The sequence below is a fragment of the Mobula hypostoma genome, chromosome 28, assembly GCF_963921235.1.
Source record: "Mobula hypostoma chromosome 28, sMobHyp1.1, whole genome shotgun sequence".
Classification (NCBI taxonomy): Eukaryota; Metazoa; Chordata; class Chondrichthyes; order Myliobatiformes; family Myliobatidae; genus Mobula; species Mobula hypostoma.
This window is the reverse complement of record NC_086124.1, coordinates 18,637,210-18,656,926: the sequence shown is the minus strand read 5'-3', so window position 1 is coordinate 18,656,926 and position 19,717 is coordinate 18,637,210. Positions and strand designations below refer to the sequence as shown.

Below are 19,717 nucleotides of genomic sequence, written 5' to 3'. Positions count from 1 at the left end.
AAGATGTTAACTATTTATCAGAGGCATAAATAGAGCGGATAGTCAGAGTCTTTATCTCTAGGGTCGTCGGTATGTCGCATCTGGAATTTTCCAGTTGGCGGACAATTTCCTTCCACGCTGCTCTGACGTATTGCGAAATCGTGTACGTGGCAAGATGTAGCAGTGGTTTGCCATTGCCTTCTGCCCGGTGAATTTTTATTTGAGACATCACCAGCTCTTAAACCAGCACAGATGGAGAGCATGCAAGGGAGCCGGCCGGATTCGAACTCGGGACCTCTCGCCCTGAAGTTCAGCGCTGATGCCGTAAAGCCACTTGTCAAATGCTTGAGGGCATGAATTAAAGATGGTAAACGGTGAGTCTAAATAAAATGGGAACGGAACATGTTTTGTCTTACTGGTGGGTCCCTGGCATGGAAACAAGAGTGGAGGAGGTGGCAACGAATACGAAGGTAGGTTTAACGAAACTATTAGATAGGCACATAAATATACAGTCTAAAGGGATGTGGATCATGGTAAGGCAGATGAGATTTAGTTTAACTGGGAACTAAGTTCGGCATAGACGCTACGGGCCGAAGGGTTGGTGCCTGCGTTATACTGGTCTATGTTCTCCGCACTTTTCTCCGCACCTACACTATGTTCTCTGTTCGTATGTTCGTAACGACACATTTTTCTCCGCACCTACTCATATACCAGCCGCTAAATATTTGCCAGAAACTTAGATTTTACTTTAGTTCTGCTCTGCCTCTGTTGTGTACTAATACAGCGTTTAATAAACATTATCTTGCAATACCCTCCTCACCACTAGGCGGTAAAATCGCCCTTGAAGTCGACCGGTCTTCAGTTTTCGAGGGAGAAACTCTGCAGCTGACTTGCCGGTGCAAAAACCCACGTAGGAGATACCAAGTCAAATTTGCCAAAAATTGGATCCTGTTTCATTCCTTGACGGGGGTGAATAAGATTACGGTGCACAGAATGAAAGTCAATGGCTTTCAGGATAGTGGATATTATCGTTGCATTATTGACAGCAAACATTCCAATGCAGTGGACGTGGTTGTTCATGGTATGTATGTATTTGTGAGAAGGGTCCTGTGGAGACTGTGGGGCGGGGGTGGGGGTGGGTGGGGGAGGTGGTTGCTTGTTGTGCATTTCTTTCCGTTCAAGTATCTATACATAAACCATTTACATCCGTGTCACGACCTCGGGTCGATGGTAGAGTATTCTGCGGTTTCTGACTTTTTTCGCAGTTTTTTTGTATGTTCTTAGTTTTATTACTTATAATTATCTGAAAACTTCGGAGTTTTTCAGGTTATTGTTAACCATTGTCCTTGATGATTTCCAATTAATTTTCCGAGACTGAGCAGCTCTCCAATTAAGTATCCTTGGACTTTGATCTTTTATTAGAATAGTTAATTGTTAGCTTCTTATTAGTCTGGGTAACACACACGAAATTCTGGAGGAACTCAGCAAGTCAGGCAGCATCTATGGAAAAAAGTACACTCGACGTTTCAGTTCGATACTGTTTTGTATATGTTAATTGAATTTTCAGCATCTCTTGCTTGCCTATTCGTCTGGGGTTTCCTGAGCTCCGCACAGATCCTTTTGTGTTCTGGGCCGTATCCAAAGGGCAGTGTTATTCCCTCGTTGGCATGGTCGCCCTGATCCTTGCCTAGTGAAGTTCTGACCTAGTTATTCTGAGTTATCCAAGACCATGCCACTTCTACTGTTCTGTTCTGTCTCTCTTGTTAACGAAAATTATTAGTTTTGTTTAACCATTCCGAGTCTGTATGATCCTGTGCTCGCGGCCGAAGATACAGCATGACACATCGTGCTTTTCTCTGGGTGGGAACTATTCGCTGAAGGTCAAGTTTGACCTAGGGTGGGTTGAATGATCAATGTGTGAATGGTGACAGTCATTCGGCACCAAGCATCCAGGAGCTATTTATTACGATGAATAGACTTGACCCAATCCGTCGACTGCTCATTTCCTTCCATAAATGCTGTCTCAGCTAATGAGTTCCTCGAGCTACTTTATGTGTTGCAGCCATTTAATCGAAACCTATTGTGATTCAGTTTTACCCTCCCCCAGATTCCCGTTACCTTTCCCGAGTAAGCACTGGCTAGCGGACAAAGGACGAGATAACGTGCGATGCTGCTGGTCTTGACGACAATGGCTGGTTTAGAATTATACTTAGATTGTTTGCACTGTAGCCCAGCTAGTCGACCCAGTGCCTGATGGCGACGATGACCCTATACCATCCTGTTGTGGAGCTGTATGTGTGGAGATTGAGCGACCGCTCTATGAGTGCGTTTGATTTCCTCCGATTGCTACGCTCTCTTCCCGCACTCCACGAGGATTACACTTTATTTTGGCTGAATTGTCACTGCTATATTGATTATTTGTGCATTGGCCGGGAGGTGGTTTGGGGAGTGGTAAAAAAGTATGTGACTGGTGGTGTAGTGGCATCCACACCGGACTTCTAGGCGAGTGGTTCTGGATTTGAATCCGGCCATCTCCTGCCCGCCTTCCATCCGTGCTGAGTTGAGTGTCGAGTTAGCCTCGTATAAACAAAAACACAACAGATAAAAAGGCTAAGGAAACGACAAGTTTGCCGCCCGATGCTCCACAAGGTACGGAAAGGAACAACAACAAATAAGAATGTAGCCATTCAAAGAGGATTGGGATTAATGATTAATGGATGATTGATAGATTCGCCTAGCCGAAGGGCCGTATTTCTCTGCCACTCTAATTCCCGCTGAAATTTCTCCCCAACTAATTAACTATTAAACTATTACCATTTCTTCTAATTAACAATTGATTTATTACCTTCATAAGTACCGAGTTACAATGCAAGACTTTGTTTTGCATGTCTACCATACAGATTAGTTCGCTACGTACGTATATCGAGGTACTACAAAGGGAAAAGCCGCAACAGAAAGCAGAATGAAGTGAGATACAGTATAGGAGAATGTTCAGTGCAGTCAGACAGTGGATTAATGGCCATGCCAAGATACTTTGTGTGGTCAGGGGTCCATATATTCGTAGAAGAGATCCGATCAAGAAACTTATAACAACGGCATAGAGGCTGTCTTTGAGCATTATCGTGTCTGTTACTTATTACAGTTTGCGTTAGTAAGCATGCTGCGTCAATGTATTTTATATCTTCACAGAACTGTTTTCCAAACCGGTGCTGAGGATCGAACAAGCTCCCGAAATATTGGAGGGGGAACGATTAACACTGGATTGCTTTGTCCGAACGATCAATTCTAACTTCCCTCTGCAATACGCTTTCTACAAAGACATCGAGACACTGAATGCTATTTCAGAACATCGTGAAATGCACTTCGGAACCGTGACGCCAGAAAACTCAGGAACTTACTTTTGCGAAGCATCTTCGGTGGTGCTGGATGTGCGAAAGAGGAGCGACAAGGTTTCCGTTTCTGTAAGAGGTAAGTTTTGCAGCCAAACCGTGTATAAACAGTGACACCAACATTGTTTGTGCCGTGGGGCATGAAGTATGTTATTTATGGTTTCAGTACGATTTCAACCAACTGGAAAAGCGGACCAAGTAATGGCAAATGGAACTGAACTGAGACAATTGGGAACCGATGCATTCTGGGGTTGCTTACCAGAGCAAGATTTAGGCAGTGAATGGCAGGGTTCCTTGGCAGTGTTTTGAATAGGCAGTCCTACAGATCCAATCCATTGGTCAATAAAAGTGGGGATATAAGTTGAAAAACTTGTGAAAAAGGCGTACGACATGCTCGGCCGAGGCACCATGCAGAGGAATGTGGCCGCATGAGCCAATCAATCGGATTACGGATTATCATCATTTTTTACCGCCGCCGTTTGATTCCAATATAAATTTTGAAGCGGTTGTTGGTCCCTTCCGTCAATATTTAGTTTACTGAGAATTTGAAATAATTTTTCATGTTACACTTTGTCGAATGCTTTAGTGAAATCAATAAAACATAAAAATACATCATTTTGATATTCAATTGGCCTTTCTGAAAGCATCCGTAATGCGGAAATTGCGTTCATAGTTCCTCTATCCTCAATAAACCAATATTGCAGTTTAGAACCCATATCGCAGCGTCAATGATATCTCGCACATTTAGATCTGTTAGCTCTTTCACAGTGTCCACATATTTTCTTCTTTGTTTTCTTCTTCCGCTTTTTTTCTGGCATACGGCCTTGTAGTATAAATTATTGTATTTCTCCCTTTCTGATTACATGGCCCAGGAATTTAAGTTTTCTCTCATTTAATGTTCTCATTAAAGATTAACCCATACTGGCAGATGGAGTTTAATACAGACAAGTGTCAGGTATTGCACTTTGGAAGGACAAACCAAGGTAGAACATACAGGGTTAATGGTAAGGCACTGAAGAGTGCCGTAGAACAGAGGGATCTGGGAATACAGATACAAAATTCTCTAAAAGTGGCGTCACAGGTAGATAGGGTCGTAAAGAGAGCTTTTGGTACATTGGCCTTTCTTAATCGAAATATTGAGTATAAGAGCTGGAATGTTATGATGAGGTTGTATAAGGCATTGGTGAGGCCGAATCTGGAGTATTGTGTTCAGTTTTGGTCACCAAATTACAGGAAGGATATTAATAAGGTTGAACGAGTGCAGAGAAGTTTTACAAGGATGTCCCCGGGACTTAAGAAACTCAGTTACAGAGAAATGTTGAATAGGTTAGGACTTTATTCCCTGGAGCGTAGAAGAATGAGGGGAGATTTGATAGAGGTATATAAAATTATGATGGGTATAGACAGAGTGAATGCAAGCAGGCTTTTTCCACTGAGGCAAGGGGAGAAAAAAATAGAGGACATGGGCTAAGGGTGAGGGGGGAAAAGTTTAAAGGGAACATTGGCGGGGGGGGGGGCTTCTTCACACAGAGAGTGGTGGGAGTATGGAATGAGCTGCCAGACGAGGTGGTAAATGCGGGTTCTTTTTTTAACATTTAAGAATAAATTGGACAGATACATGGATGGGAGGTGTATGGAGGGATATGGTCAGGGTGTAGGTCAGTGGGACTAGGCAGAAAATAGTTCGGCACAGCCAAGAAGGGCAAAAGGCCTTTTTCTGTGCTGTAGTTTTTCTATGGTTTCTATGGTTCTAGAAGTTTCTGGTCTTAACTTGTTTTTATGTCGACTCAGAACAATTCTCAAGAAAACCTTTATTATGTGACTCATAAGGCTGATTGTTCTATAATTTTCACAGTCAATATTTCCAGGAATTTTTGGCAGAGTTATAATACTGATTTCAAGAGATCGTCAGGCAATACACCAGACTCATATATGCCATTAAACATTTCAAAAAGAATATCTATGCCGAGATCTTCTTGGGCTTGTATCAATTCCACTGAAATTTCATCAGGTCCAGTGGCTTTACTATGTTTCATGTTTTTTCATTGCTTTAGTTCTTTCTTCTTGGGTAATAGGTGGACCACAATTACGGTGTTTAATATCTGGGGGTTCCCCTCTGTTACCTTCAAAAAACTGTTCTATATACTGAATTCACCTCTCACATACTTTATCTCGATCTGTTAGTATGGATCCGTCTGCTGACCTTATGCATCCTGTAGAGGAGGTGTTCTTAATTCCAGTAATTTCCTTAATTTTCTTGTGCATTTCTTTGCTGTTGTTAATATGGCCTTCGACTTCATTGCATTTTTGATTCAGCCATTCTTCCTTTGCAATATTTCACAATTGTCTGGTCTGTCTGTCTAGCTCTCTGTATTGCACTTCATTATTCTTCACTAACCTTCTTTGTTCCACCAGATCAAGAATTTCTTGGGTTATCCACCCCTTGTTGGATTTCTTGTCCTGGGATTATCTCCTCTGCTGGTGGATGTGTAGCATATTTAAATCTGTCCCAAATAGGTGTTTCGTTTTCGTTGAGGTGTTCTTCTACAGCTGTTTTCAATTGTTGCTTAAGTATGCTATCACTTTTAAGTTCTCCCAACATATATTTCTTACTCTTTTTTGCACGTTTCATTTTCTTTAATTTTGTTTTGATGGTAGCTATTGCTGGATGGTAATCTGAACCACAGTCTGCTCCTGGGAAGACTTCAGAATTTCTGATATTATTTCTGAAGCGTTCATTGATGGTAATGATCTCTATTTGATTCCTTGTTCTATCTCCAGGCTAATCCAAGTACACAATCTACGTGGATGATTTTTATGGAAAGTATTGGTGATCACTTGGTTGTTGCTGACACACCAATCAGTAAACCTTTCTCTATTTTCATTTTTCTCCCCTAACCCAAAAGGTCTTATAATGTTATAGAAACATAGAAACATAGAAAATAGGTGCAGGAGTAGGCCATTCGGCCCTTCGAGCCTGCACCGCCACTTATTATGATCATGGCTGATCATCCAACTGAACCCTGCCCCAGCCTTCCCTCCATACCCTCTGATCCCCGTAGCCACAAGGGCCATATCTAACTCCCTCTTAAATATAGCCAATGAACTGGTCTCAACTGTTTCCTGTGGCAGAGAATTCCACAGATTCACCACTCTCTGTGTGAAGAAGTTTTTCCTAATCTCGGTCCTAAAAGGCTTCCCCTTTATCCTCAAACTGTGACTCCTCGTTCTGGACTTCCCCAACATCGGGAACAATCTTCCTGCATCTAGCCTGTCCAATCCCTTTAGGATTTTATACGTTTCAATCAGATCTCCCCTCAATCTTCTAAATTCCACCGAGTACAAGCCCAGTTCATCCAGTCTTTCTTCATATGAAAGTCCTGCCATCCCAGGAATCAATCTGGTGAACCTTCTTTGTACTCCCTCTATGGCAAGGATGTCGTTCCTCGGATTAGGGGACCAAAACTGCACACAATACTCCAGGTGTGGTCTCACCAAGGCTTTGTACAACTGCAGTAGTACCTCCCTGCTCCTGTGCTCGAATCCTCTCGCTATAAATGCCAGCATACCATTCGCCTTTTTCACCGCCTGCTGTACCTGCATGCCCACTTTCAATGACTGGTGTATAATGACACCCAGGACTCGTTGCACCTCCCCTTTTCCTAATCGGCCACCATTCAGATAATAATCTGTTTTCCTATTTTTGCCACCAAAGTGGATAACTTCACATTTATCCACATTAAATTGCATCTGCCATGAATTTGCCCAATCACCCAACCTATCCAAGTCACTCTGCATCCTTTTTGCATCCTCCTCACAGCTAACACTGCCACCCAGCTTCGTGTCGTCCGCAAACTTGGAGATGCTGCATTTAATTCCCTCATCCAACTCATTAATATATATTGTAAACAACTGGGGTCCCAGCACTGAGCCTTGCGGTACCCCACTAGTCACTGCCTGCCATTCTGAAAAGGTCCCGTTTATTCCCACTCTTTGCTTCCTGTCTGCTAAACAATTCTCTATCCACATCAATACCTTACCCCCAATACCGTGTGCTTTAAATTTGCACACTAATCTCCTGTGTGGGACCTTGTCAAAAGCTTTCTGAAAATCCAAATATACCACATCCACTGGTTCTCCCCTATCGACTCTACTGGTTACATCCTCAAAAAATTCTATGAGATTCGTCAGACATGATTTTCCTTTCACAAATCCATGCTGACTTTGTCCGATCATTTCACCGCTTTCCAAATGTGCTGTAATCACATCTTTGATAACTGACTCCAACAGTTTCCCCACCACCGACGTTAGGCTAACCGGTCTATAATTCCCCGGTTTCTCTCTCCCTTCTTTTTTAAAAAGTGGGGTTACATTAGCCACCCTCCAATCCTCAGGAACTAGTCCAGAATCTAACGAGTTTTGAAAAATTATCACTAATGCATCCACTATTTCTTGGGCTACTTCCTTAAGCACTCTGGGATGCAGACCATCTGGCCCTGGGGATTTATCTGCCTTCAATACCTTCAATTTACCTAACACCACTTCCCTACTAACATGTATTTCGCTCAGTTCCTCCATCTCACTGGACCCTCTGTCCCCTACTATTTCTGGAAGATTATTTATGTCCTCCTTAGTGAAGACAGAACCAAAGTAATTATTCAATTGGTCTGCCATGCCCTTGCTCCCCATAATCAATTCATCTGTTTCTGTCTGTAGGGGACCTACATTTGTCTTTACCAGTCTTTTCCTTTTTACATATCTATAAAAGCTTTTACAGTCAGTTTTATGTTCCCTGGCAGTTTTCTCTCATAATCTTTTTTCCCCTTCCTAATTAAGCCCTTTGTCCTCTTCTGCTGAACTCTGAATTTCTCCCAGTCCTCAGGTGAGCCACTTTTTCTGGCTAATTTGTATACTTCTTCTTTAGAATTGATACTATCGCTAATTTCTCTTGTCAGCCACGGGTGCACTACCTTCCTTGATTTATTCTTTTGCCAAACTGGGATGAACAATTGTTGTAGTTCATCCATGCAATCTTTAAATGCTTGCCATTGCATATCCACCGTCAATCCTTTAAGTGTCATTTGCCAGTCTATTTTAGCTAATTCACGTCTCAACCTTCAAAGTTACCCCTCTTTAAGTTCAGGACTTTGTTTCTGAATTAACTATGTCATTCTCCATCTTAATGAAGAATTCCACCATATTATGGTCACTCTTACCCAAGGGGCCTCTCACGACAAGATTGCTAATTAACCCTTCCTCATTGCTCAAAACCCAGTCCAGAATAGCCTACTCTCCAGTTGGTTCCTCGACATGTTGGTTCAAAAAACCATTCCGCATACATTCCAAGAAATCCTCTTCCTCAGCACCTTTACCAATTTGGTTCACCCAATCTACATGTAGATTGAAGTCACCCATTATAACTGCTGTTCCTTTATTGCACACATTTCTAATTTCCTGTTTAATACCATCTCCGATCGCACTACTACTGTTAGGTGGCCTGTACACAACTCCCACCAGCGTTTTCTGCCCCTTAGTGTTACGCAGCTCTACCCATATCGTTTCCACATCTTCCCGGCTTATGTCCTTCCTTTTTATTGCGTTAATCTCTTCTTTAACCAGCAACGCCACCCCACCTCCTTTTATTTCATGTCTATCCCTCCTGAATATTGAATATCCCTGAACGTTGAGCTCCCATCCTTGGTCACCCTGGAGCCATGTCTCTGTGATCCCAACTATATCATAATCATTAATAACAATCTGCACTTTCAATTCATCCACCTTGTTACGAATGCTCCTTGCATTGACACACAAAGCCTTTAGGCGCTCTTTTACAACTCTCTTAGCCCTTATACAATTATGTTGAAAAGTGGCCCTTTTTAATGCTTGCCCTGGATTTGCCTGCCTGCCACTTTTACTTTTCTCCTTACTACTTTTTGCTTCTACCCTCATTTTACACCCCTCTGTCTCTCTGCACTCGTTCCCATTCCCCTGTTGTGAACTAACCTCCTCTCGCCTAGCCTCTTTAATTTGATTCCCACCCCCCAACCATTCTAGTTTAAAGTCACCTCAGTAGCCCTCGCTAATCTCCCTGCCAGGATATTGGTCCCCCTAGGATTCAAGTGTAACCCGTCCTTTTTGCACAGGTCACGCCTGCGCCAAAAGAGGTCCCAATGATCCAAAAACTTGAATCCCTGCTCCCTGCTCCAATCCCTCAGCCACGCATTTATCCTCCACCTCATCGCATTCCTACTCTCACTGTCGCGTTGCACAGGCAGTAATCCCGAGATTACTACCTTTGCGGTTCTTTTTCTCAACTCCCTTCCTAGCTCCCTATATTCTCCTTTCAGGACCTCATCCCTTTTCCTAACTATGTCATTGGTACCTATATGTACCACGACCTCTGGCTCCTCACCCTCCTACTTCAGGATATCTTGAACACGATCAGAAATATCCCGGACCCTGGCACCAGGGAGGCAAACTACCATCCGGGTCTCTGGACTGCGTCCACAGAATCGCCTATCTGACCCCTTACTATCGAGTCCCCTATCACAACTGCCCTCCTCTTCCTTGCCCTACCCTTCTGAGCTACAGGGCCAGACTCTGTGCCGGAGGCACGGCCACTGTCGCTTCCCCCGGTAAGCTGTCCCCCCCAACAGTACTCAAACAGTAGTACCTATTGTTAAAGGGGCACAGCCACCGGGGTACTCTCTATTACCTGACTCCTCCCCTTCCCCCTCCTAACCGTGACAAACTTGCCTGCCTCCCGTGGCCCCGGTGTGACCACCTGCCTGCAACTCCTCTCTATCAACTCCTCACTCTCCCTGACCAGACGAAGGTAATCGAGCTGCAGCTCCAGTTCCGTAACGCGGTCCCTTAGGAGCTGCATCTCGATGCACTTGGTGCAGATGTAGACGTCCGGGAGGCTTGGAGACTCCAGGGCCTCCCACATCCGACACCGAGAACAGCAAACTGCCCTCACACTCATACTGCCCCTCTCCTCAAATAACAACAGATAATGAATGCCAAACCTTCCTCGCCTCGCCCGTTTCCGCCTAAGCCCGTTGAGCCGAAGCCCTTAAGCCTTCACTCTGTTCCCGGCTCACTCCGCAGCCCGCAAACAACGTTGCCCCCTCTATGAGGCTCTGTTCCTTTTAAATCTGCCGCGCTGCACTGCCCGACGTCACACGCCTGCGCAGTCCCGCCTCTCTGAACGCCGTTGGAGGAAAAAAAAACGAAAATTTCAAAAATGTCTTTCTCGGCACTCCCGCTCCGACTCTCAGACTCTCAGACTTCCTTCTTCGAATCAACCCTTTCCTGTCCAACTTTCGAGTTAAAATCTCCCATGACTAGTTTTATATCCTGAGATTTACATTGCTTATAAGTACTGTCGAGATCTTCATAAAACTTGTTTGTATCCTCTTCATCCGCATCATTTGCTGGCGCATAGGCTTCGATTATGCTAATGTTAAAAGGGTTACCCCTTAATTTAACTAAAAACAGCCGGTCCGATATCGCTCAATATGCGACAAGGCATTTTGGAACTTGTTTGCTCCAAATAATTCCAACTCCATACGTATGCTGTTAACCCTTAGAATACATTATCAGAGAACTTTTCATCGTGAATTTGCCACTGTCGGTCCATCTAATTTCTGACAGACCTAAGATATCAACTTCCAACCTCTTAATTTCATTTAATGTGTTGTACAACTATCCTTTCTGGTAAAGTGTACGGATGTACCATGTTGCTACGCTAAGCCTTTCCCTATTGCTCACAGTCTCTAGGTGACGGTCTGGTGCCACCTGCAGCACATGACTACCCCTACCGAGCGAGGTGTTGGCATTCTAATGGCACGGATTGCAGCTTATTTGGCTAAGTCGCCCCTACTTTGTTGGTTATTTATGCAAGATATCCATACAGATCAGTTCGCTACATCGGTCTATCGAGGCAGTACAAAGGGGAAAACCATAACAGAAAGCAGAATGAACTAACAAATAATAGAATATACTTTGCAGGCAGAAAATATATTAACGACCATGCTCAGGTAGCTTGTGAGATCAAGAGTCCATATTACTGTAGAAGAAGTCCGACCAAGATTCTTCTCATAGCGCCTCAGAAGCTGCCTTTGAGCTCGTTCGTGTCTGTTACTAATTGTCCTTTGTGCTAGTGAGCATGCTCCGTCAATGTACTCTATATCTTCACAGAACTCTTTTCCAAACCGTTGCTGAGGATCGATCATGCTCTCGAATTTTTAGAGGGAGAACTACTAACACTGGATTGCTTTGTCGAAACGATACTTTACGATGTTCCTCTGCATTACACGTTCCACAAAGACTTCAGGGTTCTGAATGCCAATTCAGAGTTCCATGAGATGTACATAGGAGCCCTGAGGCTGGAAAACTCGGGAAGCTACTTTTGCGAAGCAAGTTCGCAGCAGCTGGATGTGAGAAAGACGAGTGAAGAGGTATTCATTTCAGTAAGAGGTACGTTTTTAAGCCAAAACGTTTATAAACCTCGCAAGCGATGACACCGAATGTGGAGATGCTGTGGGCCATGAAGTATTTATGGTTTCAGTAGGATATAAATCAACTGGTAAAGCAGAAATAATGGCAGATGGAAATGACTGAGACAAGTAGGAAGTGATGTACTCTGGGTATGTCTCCCAGGGCAAGACATGCAGTGAATGACGGGGTCCCTTGGTAGTATATTGAACATGCAGATCTACAGGTCGAAGTCCATATCTCAACGAAGGTGGCGATATAGGTTTTTCAAGCTAGTGACGACGGAATACGGCATTCCCGGCTCAGGCACTGAGCGTTGGAGCTGGGACGCCATGTTACACGATGTTTCTGAGATCGCATATGTCGCATTGTGTGCACAGCTGGTCGCCATTTCATGTGAAGTGCTTTACGTTGGAGAGCAGATTCACACCGATATTAACGGGTATTGCAGGTGCGGTGATAGGGCTTGAGAAGTTGAGATACATTGGAGAGGCCAAGGTTTTCTTTCATCGTTGCGAAGGAGGCTCAGAGGGGGCAAAATGGAAGAATATAAAATTGTTGGAGGCATAATCTGGGTAGATAGCCAAGTGCCGCTTTCCCGCTATCGCGCCTAAAGAAAGGTGGGCAGTAGACGCTTAAGAAGAGATGCATAAGGCTGAAAGGGAATCCGAATGGCATTGCTTTTTTTTTGAAGCACAATAGATTTACTATTTGGAATGTCCTGTCAGAGTAAATGGCGGAGGACAGTAACGGCGTATAAGAATCATTTTAATGGCAATTGAACGAGCGTGGCGGATACAAGAAGGATATGTAATTAGTGCGTTTGGAATAAGTAAGCCTGCATTCTAAAGGCATAGTCCCGTTATAACGAAGAGCCTGTTTGTATCTAGGCCCACAATAAAATATTTCACAAACTTTCTTTTATTTTAATACACAGGAAGAGATGGATCCTGAGTCGCACGTTGAGTTGCCCGAATGTATTACTTCGTGAATCAATACAGTGAATAAACTGTTTGAATATTGTGTTTTTTTTTCTAAAACCATCTAAGTTAGCATTGAAAGGTATATTCACACGAAGAGCAAATGGTAAGGAGCATTTATTCCACAGCGTTAAAACAGGTCTGCTAAAACTATCTTCATCAGGGAGCAAACAGATACCCTAATCTCCATGTGGGTCCATTGGGATAAGTGCCGTGTTTGAAAGGAAGTATTGAAGGAGTTCAAAGGTGCAATGGTTCAATTTTATGTCAGAGGGTGTATAGAGGATACAACCTGAATTATTTTTTTTCCTCTCAACGAAGACATCCACGAAATAGAAGAAAAGTGTAAAGAATAAACGACAGGAAGTCTTTAGAGGTCCAAAGCCCTCCTAACCCCCTCCCACGCACAAGCAGCAGTAAAAGCATCAACCTTCCCTTCCTCGCCAGCTGCCTCAACAAAAAAGCATCGCCCCACCACCCACCCTGCAATGAATAGTGAAGCCCCCCTCAGGGATCATGATCTAAAATCAATCAAACACCACAGTTTATCCGACAGTTCGATATGCCACGGGCTCTCTCTCTCATTAACACACGCGAGACAGGAATCGCTCCTGCCACAGTTAGAGGAAGCTCAACAGCTCATGGTTTCGATGTTATCGTCCGCAGCGTGGTGTATTTCGACAGCAGCCTGTACTGCTGTCTCGATGTTCCGGTTTCCCAGGACACGTTATTCGGCGGCAGCGGCATGGAATCGGTTCGCCCAAGGGCCGCAGAACCGCACGCCAATGGTGCCCTTCTTCCAGTCCGCTCCTGGAAATATTGATAACGCAGCCGCTCGGCGAGCTCCAAGAGCAGGGACCGACCGCCGTGAAGGGTCGCAGTTGTAGATCACGGACTCCTACAGGATCCTAGCCACCTTGAAAAGGAAAGAAGAGAGTAATTACGTATTTGGGATAATAATAATGATCATGTTTACTATCCAGAGAATAATAATTATCGAGCAAATCCGGAAAAATGAAGCAATTATCACTATTGAAGAAAACTTAAACCAATGGAAGACATGACCGTCCATGGAGGACATCCCTACGATCTGAGCAGACTGGATGTCGACAAAGAAGCGTCGAAAATCTGGCTCAGAGTTGCAGACCTCTTCCCAGAAACAGAAGGATTCATTGTGGCAATCGAGCACCTGGTAGCTAACACAGAAATATCAAAAATACATAATAAAAAACTAACAAATTGAAGGCGATAAATGTAGAAAGTGCCAGCTAAAATCAGAAACAATCCAACACATTACAGAATCCTGTAGCAGTTTAACTCAATCTGATTACCTACACTGGCACAATCAAATGTAAACATCATTCACCAAAATTCTGTTTTAAAATGCAAACTCATAAAAGAAATCATATCCTACTATAAATAAAAGCCTGATGCAGTTTTAGAGTCAGAATCCCACAAATTATATTACGAACGATCCGTTATTATAGATAGGGTAATCGATAATAACCGTCCCGATATAATAGTACAGGATAAACAAGTAAAAACACCTTAGTTAACAGATGTAGCCATTCCAAACACAAATAACGTATAGAAATCAAAAAGAGAAAACACCATAAAAAACACTGTATTAAAAGAGGATATTGAAAGACTTTGTTCTGATAGTAATATCTACCACCGGTATCATCCCAAAGGCACTACACAATAGCATTACACAATTAGGGCTACACAGCGGTATCTATGTAAATCTTCAGAAAGAATGATACAGGAGCTTTACGTCCCACACCATCTGTTTCAGGAATAGTTACAACCTTTCAACCTTCTGAACTACCGTATGTAACGTCACTCAAACAACTCTGAACTGGACTCATTTTCAAGGACTCTATAACTCATGCTTTTATTTATTTATTTATTTATTTATTTGCATCGTTTGTCTTCTATGCGTCTGTCTTTGTGTGCATTTTGATTATGTTGTATTTTTTCTGTTCTTCTGTGAATGCCTGCAAGAAAATGAACCTCGGCAGAATATGGTGACATACATGTAATTTGTGTCACAATGGGGGCGCTGGGAGTGGACCGAAATGCAAGACACAGAAACACTATGTGGGGTAAACTCAACTGAGTTTATTGCTCGTTGAAAGGAGGACAAACCAGAAGCAGGAATAGCGTACTGACATGGACTCGGGCCTTAGACTAGGCTGGGACTAAGGGTCTGGGCTAGCACCCGGAATCACGGACCGCCGGGGCCAGGACTTGAGACTTGGGGCTCGAGGCTGAGGTCTTGGCTCTTGAGGGTCGAGGCTGGGGTCTTGGCTCTCGAGGCTCGCAGTATCTTCGGTGATTTTGTTAACGCTCTCGCCCCGAATGGCTGAAAGCCGGAGACTATAAACTGCCGGTTCAGCCCAGAGTGAATTGCCTCCAATCACCAAGCCCGAGGGACACAGGAAAACAGGGAACCAAAGGGAAACAGGGAGTCGACGGTCCGGATCGTAACATACACAAAGTAAATCTAAAGGGACCCCTATCCGGACCATGACAATTTGATAATAAATTTCTTTTGAACTTCGATTTGTAACAGCCTTTAATCTGATCAATGACATTTGACGTGAAGTACTTATTCAGTTCTTGGTTTGTAGACAATTATTCATTGATCTTATATTATGCACTTACAGAGCTCTTCTCCAAACCAATACTAGAGGCGGATTATGAAGCTGAAATATTTGAAGGAGACTCATTAATGCTCACCTGCTTTGTCCAAATGAACAGTTCCAATGCACTTCTTCAATACACATTTTACAAAGACGACGAAGCACTGGAGGGAGCTTCAGATATCAACCAAATATGGATGGAAACGGTGTCATTGCAAGACTCTGGTACATACTACTGCGAAGCAAATACACTGACCCAGGCTGTGGTGAAGAGCAGCAATGAAGTGTTTATTTCAGTAAACCGTAAGTACACTTATCTATGACAAACTTATTTTAAGATTTCTCTTCCATTTCTGTCACTTCGAGTACTAGAGTGTATAGATTTAATGTAATGATATGACGCAGGTGTTATTTTATGCAGAGATTGTGGGGGACTGGAACGGTGTCAGCGGTAGAAGTAAATTAAATCGTGACATTAGAGCATTTAGATAGGTACATGAATAAGTAGGCCGTGGAATAATACGGGACATACGTTGTTGTGGTAGTTAATGGATTAAACCTATGCCACTCAGTTAGCTGCTCCCATATGGGAAGATTTCAGATACTGTACCAGCAGGGTTATCAGTAAAACGAGTTGAATAGGCTGCACACACTCCGGGTGTCCATTTCTGTACTCTCCCTCAATATCGAACACACCATGTGTAGTTCCATTACGTTAGTAATTTAGCATCATGCCTGGTACACAAATGGTGTGTCGAGCGATCTGTTCATGTATTGCTCTATTTTTAAACAAAGAAGCGTAACGTCCTAATGTGGACAAATAAGTTGTCCGCATTCTGGCGTCATGCATCTTTGCTTAAAAATTACAGTATTTGTTTAAAGGCAGATTAAAAGTAGCAATTGCACTTGGATCCACTATTTTCTCTCGGCATCCCCTTCCAGATATCGACCACTCAAAAAACTGTCTTTCAGATGATCGTTAGAACTCTTTATTCTCAACTAACTACATAAGACCAGAAGACCATAAGACAAAGGAGCAGAAGTCGGCCATTCAGCCCATCGAGTCTGCTCCGCCATTTTATCATGAGCTGATCCATTCTCCCATTTAGTCCCACTCCCCCGCCTTCTCACCATAACCTTTGATGCCCTGGCTACTCAGATACCTATCAATCTCTGCCTTAAATGCACCCAATCACTTGGCCTCCACTGCCGCCCATGGCAAAAAATTCCATAGATTCACCACCCTCTCGCTAAAAAAATTCTTCGCATCTCTGTTCTGAAGGGGAGCCCTTCAATCCTTAAGTCATGCCCTCTCGTACCAGGCTCCCCCATCATGGAAAACAACTTTGTCACATCCACTCTGTCCATGCCTTTCAACTTCCGAAATATTTCTATGAGGTCCCCCTCATTCTTCTAAACTCCAAGGAATACAGTCCAAGAGCGGACAAACGTTCCTCATATGCTAACACTCTCATTACCCGAATCATTCTAGTGAATCTTCTGTACCCTCTCCAACGTCAGCACATCCTTTCTTAAATAAGGAGCCCGAAACTGCCCACAGTACTCCAAGTGAGGTCTCACCAGTGCCTTGTAGAGCCTTAACATCACATCCCTGCTCCTATACTCTATTCCTCTAGAAATAAATGCAAACATTGCGTTCGCCTTCTTCACCACCGACTCAAGCTGGAGGTTAACCTTAAGGGTATCCTGCACGAGGACTCCCAAGCCCCTTTGCATCTCAGAACTTTGAATTCTTTCCCGATTTAAATAATAGTCTGCCCTTTCATTTCTTCTGCCAAAGTGCATAACCATACGCATTCCAACATTGTATTTCATTTGCCACTTCTTCCAATCTATCCAAGTCTCTCTGCAGACTCTCTGTTTCCTCAGCACTACCGGCCCCTCCACCTATCTTTGTATCATCAGCAAACTTTGCCACAAAGGTATCTATTCCATAATCTAAATCGTTTATGTACAACGTAAAAAGAAGCGGCCCCAACACGGACCCCTGTGGAACACCACTGGTAACGGGCAGACAACCAGAATAGGATCCCCTAATTCCCACTCACTGTTTCCTGCCAATCAGCCAACCCCCTATCCACGTATGTAGTTTTCCCATAATTCAATGGGCTCTAATCTTGTTAAGCAGCCCTATGTGTGGCACCTTGTCAAAGGCCTTCTGAAAATCCAAATATACCACATCCACTGCATCTCCCTTGTCTAGTCTACTTGTAATTTCCTCAAAAAATTGTAATAGATTTGTCAGGCAGGATTTTCCTTTAAGGAAACCATGCTGAGTTCTGCCTATTTTGTCATATGCCTCCAGGTACTCCGTAACCTCATCCTTGACAATCGACTCCATCAACTTCCCAACCGCCGATGTCAAGCTAACAGGTCTATAATTTCCTTTTTGCTTCCTTGACCCCTTCTTAAATAGCGGAGTGACATTTGCAATCTTCCAGTCCTGCAGAACCATGCCAGAATCTATCGACTTTTGAAAGATCATTGCTAATGCCTCCGCAATCTCCACAGCTACTTCCTTCAGAACACGAGGGTGCATTCCATCTGGTCTGGGAGATTTATCTACCTTTAGACTATTCAGCTTCCTGAGTACTTTCTCAGTCGTAATTGTGACTACGCACACTTCTCTTCCCTGCTACCCTTGAGTGTCCGGTATCCTGCTGTCTTCCTCAGTGAAGACTGATGCAAAATACCGGTTCAGTTCCTCCGCTATCTCCTTATCTCCCATTACAATTTCTCCAGCATGATTTTCTATCGGTCCTATACCTACTGTCACCCGTCTTTTACCCTTTATATACTTGAAAAAAGTTTTTAGTATCCTCTTTGATATTATTTCCTAGCTTCCTTTCATAGTTCATGTCTTCCCTCTTAAAGACTTTCTTAGTTTCCTTTTGTAAGCTTTTAAAAACTTTCCAATCCTCTGTCTTCCCACTAATTTTTGCTTCCATGTATGCCCTCTCCTTTGCTTTAACTTTGGCTTTGACTTCTCTTGTCAGCCACGGTTGCATCCTTTTTCCATTCGAAAATTTCATCTTTTCTGGAATATATCTGTCTTGCACCTTCTTCACTTCTCGCATAAACTCCTGCCACTGCTACTCTGCCGTCCTTCTCGCCAGAGTCCCTTTCCAGTCAACTTTGGCCAGTTTCTCTCTCATGCCACTGTAATTTCCTTTACTCCACTGAAATACCAACACATTTGTTTTTGGCTGCTATTTTTCAAATTTCACAGTGAACTCAATCATGTTATGATCGCTACCTCCTAGGGGTTCCTTCACCTCAATCTCTCTAATCACCTCCGATTCATTACGTCTGCCTACCTGCCTATTCCTCCGATACACCGTGTATCCTTGGACGTTCAGCTCCCAGAGACATGCATCCTTTAGCCACGTCTCAGTGGTGGCCACAATATCATACCTGCCAATCTGTAGCTGTACGACAAGATTATCCACCTTATTCCTTATGCCGCGTGCATTTAAGTATAGCACCTTAAGACTAGGATTTAGTACTTTTTGCTTTGATTGCACTGCAACTTTATTGCACTGTAACTCATCCCAATGGCTGCAAATTTGCCCCAACACCTGCCTGTCTTTCCTGACATCTTTACTGCTCACTATATTAGATTTATTTCTGTTCTCCCCTTCCTCGCTCTATCATTCCGGTTCCCATCCCGCTGCCAAATTAGGTTAAACCCTCCTTAACAGCTCTTTTAAACCTTCTCGCCAGGATATTGGTCCCCTTCAGGTTCAGGTGCAACCCGTCCATTTTGAACAGGTAATACTTCCCCCAGAAGAGATCCCAATGATCCAAGAATCTGAAACCCTGCCCCCTGCACCATCTCTCAGCCACGCATTCATCTGCCTCATCCTACTCTTCCTGCCCTCACTGGCACATGGCACAGGTAGCAATCCCGAGAGTACTACCCTGGAGGTCCTGCTTCTCAGCTTCCTTCCTAAATCCCGGAAATCTCTCTTCAGGACCTCCTCCCTTCTCCTATCTATGTCATTGGTACCAACATGTACCAAGACAACTGGCTGCTCGCCCTCTCCCTTCAGAATATTCTAGACCCGATCCGAGACATTCCGTACCCTGGCATCTGGGAGGCAACACACCATGTGGGTATCTCTATGAGGCTCACAGAATCTCCTGTCTGTTCCCCTGACTATGGAATCCCCTATGACTATCACATTCCTCTTCTCCCTCCTTC

General features: G+C 43.7%; 1 protein-coding gene across 2 annotated transcripts in view; it reads left to right on the top strand.

The window, feature by feature from the left end:
- Positions 1-19,717, top strand: part of LOC134338786 (Fc receptor-like protein 5) — an 83,743-nt gene that overhangs the window by 42,719 nt on the left and 21,307 nt on the right. For both annotated transcript variants that reach the window (XM_063034850.1, XM_063034849.1), the window contains 4 exons: positions 806-1,060; positions 3,169-3,447; positions 11,571-11,849; positions 15,517-15,795. In XM_063034850.1, coding sequence (XP_062890920.1) covers positions 806-1,060; positions 3,169-3,447; positions 11,571-11,849; positions 15,517-15,795 — 1,092 coding nt within the window. The remainder of the gene's footprint in view (positions 1-805; positions 1,061-3,168; positions 3,448-11,570; positions 11,850-15,516; positions 15,796-19,717) is intronic.